The 12,626-nt window shown below is 34.8% G+C and overlaps 1 protein-coding gene across 3 annotated transcripts in view; it reads left to right on the forward strand.

Annotated features, from left to right (window-relative positions):
* The window catches only part of OSBPL11 (oxysterol binding protein like 11), a 92,999-nt gene that overhangs the window by 41,389 nt on the left and 38,984 nt on the right, over nucleotides 1-12,626 (forward strand). For all 3 annotated transcript variants that reach the window (XM_063099307.1, XM_063099317.1, XM_063099328.1), the window contains exon 6: nucleotides 6,292-6,493. In XM_063099307.1, the coding sequence (XP_062955377.1) occupies nucleotides 6,292-6,493 (202 nt within the window). The remainder of the gene's footprint in view (nucleotides 1-6,291; nucleotides 6,494-12,626) is intronic.

The following is a 12,626-nucleotide window of genomic DNA, read 5'->3' on the forward strand; positions in this document are numbered from 1 at the left end:
AAAGACCCTTTTTTTAAAAAAAGTGCGTATTGTCGATGGTATGCAATTTGTAGATAAATGTCAGTGTTTGTCTTTTAAGGAAACCAAGGTGTATCTTAATCTAGAGTGGAGGAAAAGGAAGCGTTAAAAGTAGTTAAGGTAAAAGGATAGAAAAAAGAAAGCAGTTAGGGGCAGCCTTGTGTCGTAGTGTTTTCCTTAACCCTTAAAAATTAGGCAGCCATAAAATTTTTGGAACTTTTCAATCATGGCTACTGATGAGAATTTGAGGGAGGCTTCTAGAATGCTCGTAAGGTTCTGCTGCTGCTTCTTCTTTTTTTTTTTTTTTTTCTTTTTTGTGACCGGTAAGGGGATCGTAACCCTCGGCTTGGTGTCGTCCGCACGGCGCTCCCAGCTCCAAACTCTCCCGAGTGAACCACTGGGCCGGCCCAAGGTTCTGCTTCTTGACCTACGCGTTGGTTACATGGTGTGTTTGGTTTATGAAAATTCATTAAACCATATACTTGTGATATGTGTATTTTTCTGTCTGCATGCTATATGTCAATGTACTTCAGTAAAAGGTTAAAAACAAGCAGAAAGTGTATAGTTGAAGTTGTCATGGATTACAGCACATTTTCAGGGAAAAGGGACCTTTTTGTGTTTGAGATTTTAGCTTCTGTAGAGGCCTTCTGGTTGGCTGTGCCTGGGTCTTTGTGACCTTATGTACTGAGACCATTGTCATATCTCTCTTAGCTTCTCTTGTGTTGTGAAAGCTTTAATCAACATACTCTTCTCTTTCCTGTTGTAATGATTTTGTTGATATCTACACTATAGTGTTCTGTGTCTTTAAATATACTTTTCACATTTTTATGATAACACATTAATATTTAACATGTAGCTCTGGTATCTGTGGGTAGAGAGTATATTCTCAAAGTTTCACAACTACCTCTTTGGAAAGGACAGATATTAATTTACAGAATTAACTAGTTTAATGGCAACCTCTCCTTGAATAATGGCTCCAGTAATTTTTCTAGGGTGTGGAGGGTAACCACTGTTTGGCAATCCCTTTGCCACTGCCACCCCTTACACCCACACATGTAAAAAATAAAAATAAAAGCCTTAGTTAAGTGTCTGTGTCTTCACACCATTGCATTTAAGAATACAACAGGTCAGACTATACGATTATGACTATATTAGGAACATTTCTTTATTCCAATGGAATGATATTTCTGAGAAAACAATCCTTTTGGTGTATTTATACCAATTTTTGTCCTCCAGACAAATATTAAACAAATTCCTCCAGAACCACTTTTTTCTTTAACATTTAGTTTATTGCTTATTTTTTTTAATCATCATAATCTAGTCTCTAGAAGTATATTGTTTCCTAGTCTTGTTTATGTTTAAACAGCCATCTGCTTAAGAATTTGGTTTTAATTTGTGTCTTAGATGTACTTCATTGTGGGAGCTGTAAGCACTTTATGAAAGTAAAAGCCTTTGGAAAGTTTCTGAGTCTCTTCAAAGCAGTTAGTTATTGTCCAGGACAATGACTGAAAAGATTTGTGTTAAGTTAAAACCACAGTTCACAGTTTTCATAAGCCTAGGAAACTTTTTTAAAACTTCTTATTTTGAACTAATTTTAGATTTACAGTAAAGTTGGAAAAGTAGTACAGGATTTCTTTATATCTCTCACCCAATTTTCTGTGATTTTACTGTCTTATATAAGCATAGTATAATGATCAAAACCAAGGAGTTAAGTTATTGTAATAGTGTAACTACAGTCCTCATTCAAATTTCAGTAGTTTTTCCACTAATGTTCTTTTTCTAGTTTTGGATCCTGTTCAGGATTCTACATTGCATTTGGATGTTATTTCTAGTCCTCTTCAGCCTATAAATTGTTCCTCAGGCTCTCCTCACCTTTCATAAGTGACTTTGTCACTTATGAAGATTATTGATTGTTTATTTATTTTTGGCTGTTGGCCAGTATGGAGATGCCAACCCTTGACCTTGGTGTATTAATTCTGTGCTCTAACCAACTGAGCTAACCAGCCAGCCCTTCATTTATATTTTTGAATGTTCCTGAATTTGGGTTTGTCTGATGTTTTCTCACGATTTGAATGAGATTTTACATTTTGGGAAAGAGTAGCACAGAAAAGATCTTGTATCCTTAGTACCTCATATCCAGGAGTTTCTGATGTCAGTATGTGTTATTACTGTGATGTTGGCCTTGATCACTTGGGTAGGTGCCTTCCGCTGGATTTGTGCACTGTAAAGTTGCTGCCTTTCCCTTTGTAGTTAATAAATATCTTGGGATATTTATATTTATTTGAGACTTTGCAAATCCTGTTTCTCTTCCAAGAAGTTGATAGAACTTTTGACACCAAGCTGACCTAAGAGTCTAGGTAGCAGCTTTTAGGCTTTCTGGTTTCGGGATCCCTTTTATTCTTAAATTATTGAAGACTTCAAAGAGCTTTTGTTTTATATGGGTTAAGTTTAATAATATTTACCTTATTAGAAATTAAAACGGAGAAATTTTTAAAACTTGTTTATTTTATTTAAAAATAAAAATTATTAAATCCATTTTATGTTAAAATAAGTAACATTTTTATGTCAAACATTTATCTTTCCCAACACGAAATAATTACTGAAGAGAGTGGATTATTTTACATTTTTGCAATCTCTTCTGTGTCTGGCTTAATAGAATACAGCAGGATTCTTATATCTGCTTCTGCACTCAATCTATTGCAGTATGTTGTTTTGGTTGAAATACATGATGAAAATTTGGCCTCACACAGGTATGTGGTTGGAAAAAAGAGGAACATTTTAATAAATAGCCTTTTCAGATAATTGAGGCTATTCTTTGGTACTGCACCAAAATTTGACAACTGGCAGTTTCTGAAATGTTAGATGCAGTGTGGAATCTGATATGTATCAGTGAACTTTTTGTATTGTTACATGAAACCCATTGGTCTGTCCTATACTTTGATTGGATCTTTAACCTGTGCATGATTTTGTAACACCATATATATATATCAGTCATTTGGGAGATATTAGTTCACAGAGTTATGCAGATCTTGCAAATATTGATTTATTTTATCATTATACAATGTCTGAAATTCACATTTATTAATATCCCCACCAAACTCATCAGAAAAGGCTTTCAGTATCAGAAAGTTGTCAAACCTGTGGTGGCAGATATAGATTTTCCAAAGTTCTAATTATCATTTTAAAGCTCAAATTTGATAATTGGCAACAAATACTGTCAGTTTTTTTTTTAGGTGAGAGGCTCATTTTGTTCAATTTTGAGACACTGGGGCCGACCCCGTGGCGCACTCAGGAGAGTGCAGCGCTGGGAGCGCAGCAGCGCTCCTGCCGCGGGTTCGGATCCGATATAGGGATGGCCGGTGCGCTCACTGGCTGAGTGCGGTGCGGCCGGTCACGAAAAAGGAAAGAAAAAAAAAATTTGAGACACTGTCTACCATATACCTCTAAACCTGAACACCCATAGTTTCTGTCAGTCATTCTTTCACATCAAAATGGTACTCTGTGAAAAAAATAGTTTGGTTTGCAACACAGTGATACAGGTACATTTTCTCTAGGCAACCTCTGTACTTTGGTATGCAACAGAAGTACTTCATGTTTACTTCCTATTCCACATTGAAAATTTTTAAAATGTATACTTAAAAGATAATAAAATTAAATTTAAAAAAATTTTTAACTGTAAATTCAAGAGTCACAGTATAGTAAACCTTATGTATTTTACTGCTTTTTCAAGGGTGTGCTTAAGCGAAACTTTTTTTTTCTTGTTAGTGCATGTCAGTGAAGAATACAGCAACCACTAGTAGAGTTGGTGCCACTGCCATGATTCTCACTAACATTCCAGTAGTTTTTTACATTGCTTTTGCACCATTGATACAAACGTCACCACAGTGAAAAGGGCAAATAACGTGTTAGAATTATTATGAAAATAATTTTGACTTCACAGACCTTCTGTAAGGAGTCTCACAGGGGTCTGCAGAGCATACTTTGAGAATTACTGTTCTAGAATTATCCAGTTCCAGGAGATTGTGGAGCAAAGATATAATTCAGAATGAATTTGAAAGGAACACTTTGGTTACCAAAGTCCATGGGTAGGTCCAGCATTAGTTTAAGTAACGGTTGGCAAAAGCAACTGACTCTTGAGAATAGTGTCGTATTGTGCTTGAACATGAATTTATTACTGTTTATTATTAGTACTATTTATCAGTTCTCTCCAATGGTCAGTGCATTCTTCATGCTGGTACTATGCTCTGGGAGTCGGTAAAATGACCAGTCTAGTAAGTGAGACAGATAATTAAAACACAATTCTAATCTGGTTTTCAGACAAACTAGATGCCACCTGAATGATGTACTGTTATCACTATATTCACCATATATATATCTAGTTATAAAACACAGGTTACCTAAGTTTTCAGCTTTCCCAAAGTTTTTTCTTTCTTAAAGAACTGGTATTATGTAGTGTCAGGAACAATCACTAAAATAGTTTCACAAATCACTTTCCTATTTCTTTGTAAATATATGATCAACTGATTTGTTTGTTTTGGTTACCAAATTTTAACATTTGCACAGTAATTATATTTTAAAGTGTATTTTTTGTAGCCAAGAATCTCTTTCTTAGACCTCTTCACTTCTAACATCAGTATTAGCAGGTGGCTTTTTCAGGCCATTTGCACAAAGAAACACACCTTTTTCTTTTTCAAGTGTTACATTGTGACTTCTGATTATTTATGTTGTGAATATCTTAGGTATGGTTTTTTCCTTTAGTAAACTTTTATTGGCTTATCACATATTATAGAAAAGTAAACAAGTCATAAGTGTACTTCTTGATGTAATCTCCATGTAAACACCTCGATGATCAAGAAATTAAATATTACCGGCACCCTAGAAGACCCTTTTATGCCTCTCTATCACTGCATCCTTCGTCACTGTCCTGACTTCTAACACCATAGATTTGTTTTGCCTATTTTTGAAACTTTTGAAACTGGAATTATATAGTGTGGACTCCTTGGTTATGGCTTCTTTTCAGTTCACATTATATGTTTGGAATATATTTATGATGTTAATATAGCTCTCCTTTTTTTTCATTGTATGAATATGCCGTAATATTTTTTATCCTTTCTAGTGTTATGGGTATTTGAACTTATGAACATGTATATGCGTATATGTTGGTTACATACCTATGAGTATAATTATTGGATCATGGATTATATTTATTTAGCTCTAGCAGATATTGCCAAACTGTATTCAAGAGTGGTTGTATCTATTCATAAATTTGGCTTATTGGGAGGTAATCCCCACATTTATATACAAAAACATTTACACACACACAAAACACACATATATATGCATATATTAATACATATATATAGATACCTTAATACCCACACTTCTAATTTAAAACCTTCTTTTTCTGGGAAGGGAATGTTTGATCCTTAACTATGGTGCATGTTTTCAGGGGCTATTTTATGTGTGACATACTCAATTTATATGGTAAGATCATTTTGCATCTCTCTTTCAGTAGCCCTCTGATGAACTGTATTAAAAATCATCTGGAATAGAGCCTCTGAAAGTTAAAAGAGTCTCTCCTCATTAGAATTTCTATGTGAATTAAACTAGTGTCCAAAGGATGGGTCATCTGAGAACCTTTTGCTCACAACTGGAAGTAATTAAGCATCATAAATTCAGCTTTCATGTAAAAAATTGGGTTGCTCATCAGTCTTTGTTATTCCATTGGCTCTTTTAGGAAGAGTGGACAGGGCTCCTAATCGAAGAAAAGCTTATGTCTGGTACTTGCTCCAAAATCAACTTAACTGGATGGGAAAGTTAGGTTAGGAAGGAAGCAGGTGAGGCATCATGTTTTCAATGTAGGTTCAAATTGAGCCTGACAAAAGGTGTGAGAAGAAAGTGGTTGAGAGCCCAGGCCAGAAATTAATTTTACTTTGGAATGAAATATTTGATGCTGCTATTAAAGATGTTCTAGAATATTCTTTCTGATGACTTGTATAAATTTATACTGTTAGTAAAATGTGGCAAGTCTTTTGAGCTTCGTTGCTTCCAAAGAAAAAGTACAACTGCCAAAGTTCACAATTTTATCAGTTGATATGTACCATTAAAATGCTCGTTAGTTGAAAATAGCCAAACAAACTGAAATATATTTCTAAGCCTAATATGTCCTAAAAATTGTTCAGAAGCTAAATGCGGTAATTAAAATGGCAACTGTATGTATATATGCTATACAGAAATGATGAATGGGACCCACAGAACTGTTGTTTTCCTTAGATGATGTCTCATGCTGAAGGACAACAAAGAGACTTAATTAGACGAATTGAATGCCTTCCTACTTCTGGCCATCTTAGTTCCTTGGACCAGGATCTCCTAATGCTCAAAGCTACTTCCATGGCAACTATGAACTGCTTAAATGACTGCTTTCATATTCTCCAGTTGCAGCATGCATCACATCAGAAGGGCTCGTTGCCTTCAGGTAAGTTAGAGTTTTATCATTGAGGGACAAAACATGGGAAGGACTTCATTCGTTGTAATGCTAACTCCAGAAAATCTTAATAAGAAAAAAAGTAGAAAACCAGTGAGACCAAGAGGTTTTTAATTGTCATACTAATGTTATGCAAATTCCTCCTAATTATGTCCTTTTTAAATTTTTCAATGTCCTTTTTTTAATCTAAAATGATTTTAGGTCTTTAGGTCTAATATCATTGAATATTCCTTCAGAGACCTCAAACTCAACATATCAAAAACTGAACTCAAAACCCATAACTCCTGTATTTCTGTTTAAATTGGTGGCATCACTATCCATCTATCCATCCAGTTGACCAAAGGAGAAATGTTGGGATCATTTCTTGAGTTTTGGTTTAGTCCACTATTCATCATTATTTCCTTTTATATATGGATATTAATCACCTTTCAGCTTGAAAAATAATGTAGTATTTGAAAAACATGTAGTATTTGAGAGCACCTATTTGTTGCAATTAATTGTATTGGGGAAAAGAATGTTATTGCATGGGAGTACGGAAATGAGTCTGTAAATGAGATGAATAAGCTCTTCACATTGTATTAATAGTAGTAACTTAGTATTTTGCAACAATTAACTGTTCTCTTATCCAGCTAACTCCCTTATTTGTGAAAGAAAGATATTTTAGGAAGATATTGAGCTTCTGCTCAAGAAAAAGTTTACCATAGTCAGGTGGATATAGTGTGGATCCCATCCTCATGTGTGCCTAAATTCAACATTTCAAGCCCACAAATTATTTTTAATGCCAATTGTAGGTGTAGGTCAGGGTACTGTTAAAGAGGTCAATATGTTATATGTATTCCCTTTAAAGAATTCATAGTCCACTTGGGGAAGAAACATGTAAATAATAACTATAAAATAACATGTAGAGTGTTGCTAATAATACAGACAACGTACTGTGAGAAAACAGATAAATAGACAAATAGTTCCAATAGAAAAAAGTCTGGGAAAGGAGCAGAGAAGCTACAAAGACCATTTAGTTTGGAGCAAGATAGGGGAGAGGGCATTCCATAGAGATAGAAGAGCCTAAATTATGAGTTGTGAAAAAGGATTCGTTCCTTGTAGAAATTGTAAGTAGTCCAATGTAAATTTTCTCCTGTTATAAAGCAGCATACTCATCATAAGAAGTGTAGAAACTTCCTTATAGTTGAAAGAAGAAACAAAAAATATTCATTGTCCTAGCAACCAAAAACCATCACTGTCAATATATTATTATACACTCCCTCCAGCAGTTTTTTCTTTTTTCTTCTTAGTTTTTGTTTATATTATTAGAAAATATATATGCTTGTATCTTATATTTTTCACCAAATATTAAGAATATTTTCTAATTTACTACGTGCTTTTTTTTTTTTTTTTTTTTTTTTTTTAAAGATGACCCGTAAGGGGATCTTAACCCTTGGCCTGGTGTTGTCAGCACCATGCTCAGCCAGTGAGCTAACTGGCCATCCCTATATAGGATCCGAACCCATGGCCTTGGTGTTATTAGCACCACATTCTCCCAAGTGAGCCACAGGCCGGCCCCCTTCTGGATCTTAATCTGAGCCTTTTCACTAACTTGTGACCTTGGGCAAGTCACTTATTATGTGCTTTTGATAAACATAATTTTTATTGGCTGCATTGTGTTCCTTTGAGGGGTCAGATGTACTTTGGTTCACTGAACTATTCTCCTATGTTGAGCATTGGATGAGTTACCTTGAGCTATGAAATTTGGGTTAACATGGAAATTAAACAGCATTCTACTTAATGACATATGGGTCCAAGAAGAAATCAAGCAGGAAATCAAAAAGTTTATTGAAACTAATGAAAACAATGATACATCATACCAAAACCTGTGGGATACTGCAAAAGCAGTATTGAGGGGAAAATTTATTGCATTAAATGCTCACTTCAGAAGAATGGAAAGATGGCAAGTGAACAACCTAACACTTCACCTTAAAGAACTAGAAAAACAAGAACAATCCAATCCTAAAGTTAGCAGACGGAAAGAAATCATTAAGATCAGAGCAGAACTGAATGAAATTGAAAACCAAAAAACAATTCAAAAGATCAACGAATCAAAAAGTTGGTTTTTTGAAAAGATAAATAAAATTGACAAACCATTAGCATGGCTAACAAAAAAAAGAAGAGAGAAGACTCAAATAACAAAAATTAGAAATGAAAAAGGCGATATTACAACTGATTCATCTGAAATACAAGGAATCATTCAAGACTACTATAAACAACTATACGCCAACAAATTTGAAAATCTGGAGGAAATGGATAAATTTCTGGACACACACAAGCTCCCAAAACTGAACCGTGAAGACGTAGAAAATTTGAACAGACCAATAACAATAAAGGAGATTGAAGCTGTTATCAGAAGGCTCCCAACAAAGAAAAGCCCAGGACCAGATGGATTCACAGCAGAATTTTACCAAACATTCAAAGAGGAATTGACACCGATTCTTTACAAACTATTCCAAAAGATTGAAACGGACGCAAATCTCCCAAACTCATTCTATGAAGCAAACATCATCCTGATACCAAAACCAGGTAAAGATATAACCAAAAAAGAAAACTACAGGCCGATATCCTTGATGAATATAGATGCAAAAATCCTCACTAAAATACTAGCAAACAGAATACAGCAACACATACGAAAAATTATTCATCACGATCAAGTGGGATTCATCCCAGGGATGCAAGGTTGGTTCAACATACGCAAATCAATAAATGTGATACACCATATTAATAAACTCAAACACAAGGACCATATGATCATCTCTATAGATGCTGAAAAAGCATTTGATAAAGTTCAGCACTCATTCATGACAAAGACCCTCTATAAGTTAGGTATAGAGGGAAAGTATCTCAACATAATTAAAGCCATATATGCCAAACCCACTGCCAATATCATCCTGAATGGGCAAAAGCTGAAAGCTTTTCCTTTAAGAACAGGAACTAGACAAGAAGGATGCCCACTCTCACCACTCCTATTCAACATAGTGTTGGAAGTACTAGCCAGAGCAATCAGAGAAGAGAAGGAAATAAAGGGCATCCAGATTGGAAAAGATGAAGTCAAACTGTCCCTGTTTGCAGATGACATGATCCTATATATCGAACAGCCTAAAACCTCTACAAAAAAACTGTTGGAATTGATAAATGATTTCAGCACAGTAGCAGGATACAAAATCAACACACAAAAATCAGTAGCATTTCTTTTCTCCAATAGTGAACATGCAGAACGAGAAATCAAGAAAGCCTGCCCATTTACAATAGCCACCAAAAAAATAAAATACTTAGGAATTGAGTTAACCAAGGAGGTGAAAAATCTCTATAATGAGAACTACAAACCACTGCTGAGAGAAATTAGAGAGGATACAAGAAGATGGAAAGATATTCCATGCTCTTGGATTGGAAGAATCAACATAGTGAAAATGTCCATACTACCCAAAGTGATATACAAATTCAATGCAATCCCCATCAAAATTCCAAAGACATTTTTCTCAGAAATGGAAAAAACTATTCAGACATTTATATGGAACAATAAAAGACCACGAATAGCCAAAGCAATGCTCAGCAAAAAAAATAAAGCTGGAGGCATAACACTACCTGACTTTAAGCTATACTACAAAGCTATAATAACCAAAACAGTATGGTACTGGCATAAAAACAGACACACTGACCAATGGAATAGAATAGAGAATCCAGAAATCAACCCACACACTTACTGCCATCTGATCTTTGACAAAGGCACCAAGCCTATTCACTGGGGAAGGGACTGCCTCTTCAGCAAGTGGTGCTGGGATAACTGGATATCGATATGCAGGAGAATGAAACTAGATCCATACCTCTCACCGTATACTAAAATCAACTCAAAATGGATTAAGGATTTAAATATACACCCTGAGACAATAAAACTTCTTAAAGAAAACATAGGGGAAACACTTCAGGAAATAGGACTGGGCACAGACTTCATGAATACGACCCCAAAAGCACGGGCAACCAAAGGAAAAATAAACAAATGGGATTATATCAAACTAAAAAGCTTCTGCACAGCAAAAGAAACAATTAACAGAGTTAAAAGACAACCAACAGAGTGGGAGAAAATATTTGCAAAATATACATCTGACAAAGGATTAATATCCAGAATATATAAGGAACTCAAACAACTTTACAAGAAGAAAACAAGCAACCCAATTAAAAAATGGGCAAAAGAGCTAAGTAGGCATTTCTCTAAGGAGGATATCCAAATGGCCAACAGACATATGAAAAAATGCTCAACATCACTCAGCATCCGGGAAATGCAAATCAAAACCACATTGAGATACCATCTAACCCCAGTTAGGATGGCTAAAATCCAAAAGACTATGAACGATAAATGCTGGCGAGGCTGTGGAGAAAAAGGAACTCTCATACATTGTTGGTGGGACTGCAAAATGGTGCAGCCTCTATGGAAAATGGTATGGAGGTTCCTTAAACAATTGCAAATAGATCTACCATACGACCCAGCTATCCCACTGTTGGGAATATACCCAGAGGAATGGAAATCATCAAGTCGAAGGTATACCTGTTCCCCAGTGTTCATCGCAGCACTCTTTACAATAGCCAAGAGTTGGAACCAGCCCAAATGCCCATCATCAGATGAGTGGATACGGAAAATGTGGTACATCTACACAATGGAATACTACTCAGCTATAAAAACGAATGAAATACTGCCATTTGCAACAACATGGATGGACCTTGAGAGAATTATATTAAGTGAAACAAGTCAGGCACAGAAAGAGAAATACCACATGTTCTCACTTATTGGAGGGAGCTAAAAATTAATATATAAATTCACACACACACATACACACACACACACACAAACCCGGGGGGGGGGGGGGAGAAGATATAAGAACCACAATTATTTGAAGTTGATACAACAAACAAACAGAAAGGACATTGTTGGGGGGGAGGGGGGGAGGGAGAAGGGAGGGAGGTTTTGGTGATGGGGAGCATTAATCAGCTACAATGTATATCGACAAAATAAAATTAAAAAATAAAAAATTAAAAAATTTAAAAAAAATAATAATAAAAAAATAAATTTTGTTTCCTTAAGCAAATGTTTCAGAAGACTTTTCCACAAAACTTCTATTAAACAGTAATTTGGTGAAGAAAAAAAAAAAGAATATATGTATACAAGGGTACTTCAAAAAGTTTGTAGGGGGCTGGCCAGTTAGCTCACTTGGGAGAGTGTTGTGCTGATAAACACCAAGACCAAGGGTTCAGATCCCCATACAGGCTAGTGGCAAAAAAAAAAAAAAAAAAGTTTGCGGAAAATATTACTGAAAGATAATACAAATCTTTCCATGAACCGTTTGACAACCCCTCATATCTTTATTTTGAGATTTGAGTTCATGGTTGATCAAAGCTGTGATCAAAAATAAATAGGGATCTTGTTGTTCTAAAGAAAAATTATTCTGAATTTATAATAATTAAATTGTTATTGAAATAATAAAATGAGAGAAAATGAAAAAAAAAAAAAGAAATTTGGGTTAATTCTATTGTTGGTAATAATTATGGCTGTAAAATGAAACCAAGGGAGTTTGTTTCCAGTTTATGCTACTTTAATTTTTTTTAAAAAAAATTAAGTAGTACAGTGCTAGATACTAGATGCTTAATAAATACTTGATTAATCAAGTACGATATAATTTTTAAAGTTCTTAGACATTTCATTTGTGTGTTTTAAATTAATACACAGTCTTATTTTTAAATATTTGTTTCATGATTGAGGAAGCATGTATAATATAAATTTGTGTTTTTTAATTACAAAAGTGAAACATTTGTAAACTTTACAGAAGTATATAAAATGGAAGTTGTTTTCCCACATTACTATTTTTTGGAACACAGATTTGTGGGTATTGGGGGAGTCAGTTAACTAGCATTGGTATTTCTCATTGTAAATTGCCATGTTTTCCAAATTTGGTCTATAGAAATGTATTCTTAAGGGCCAGCCCATGGCTCACTTGGGAGAGTGTGGTGCTGACAACACCAAGTCAAGGGTTAAGATCCCCTTACTGGTCATCTTTAAAAAAAAAAAAGAAAAGAAAAGAAATCTATTCTT

Source organism: Cynocephalus volans, chromosome 1 (genome assembly GCF_027409185.1).
Source record: "Cynocephalus volans isolate mCynVol1 chromosome 1, mCynVol1.pri, whole genome shotgun sequence".
NCBI classification, from domain to species: Eukaryota; Metazoa; Chordata; class Mammalia; order Dermoptera; family Cynocephalidae; genus Cynocephalus; species Cynocephalus volans.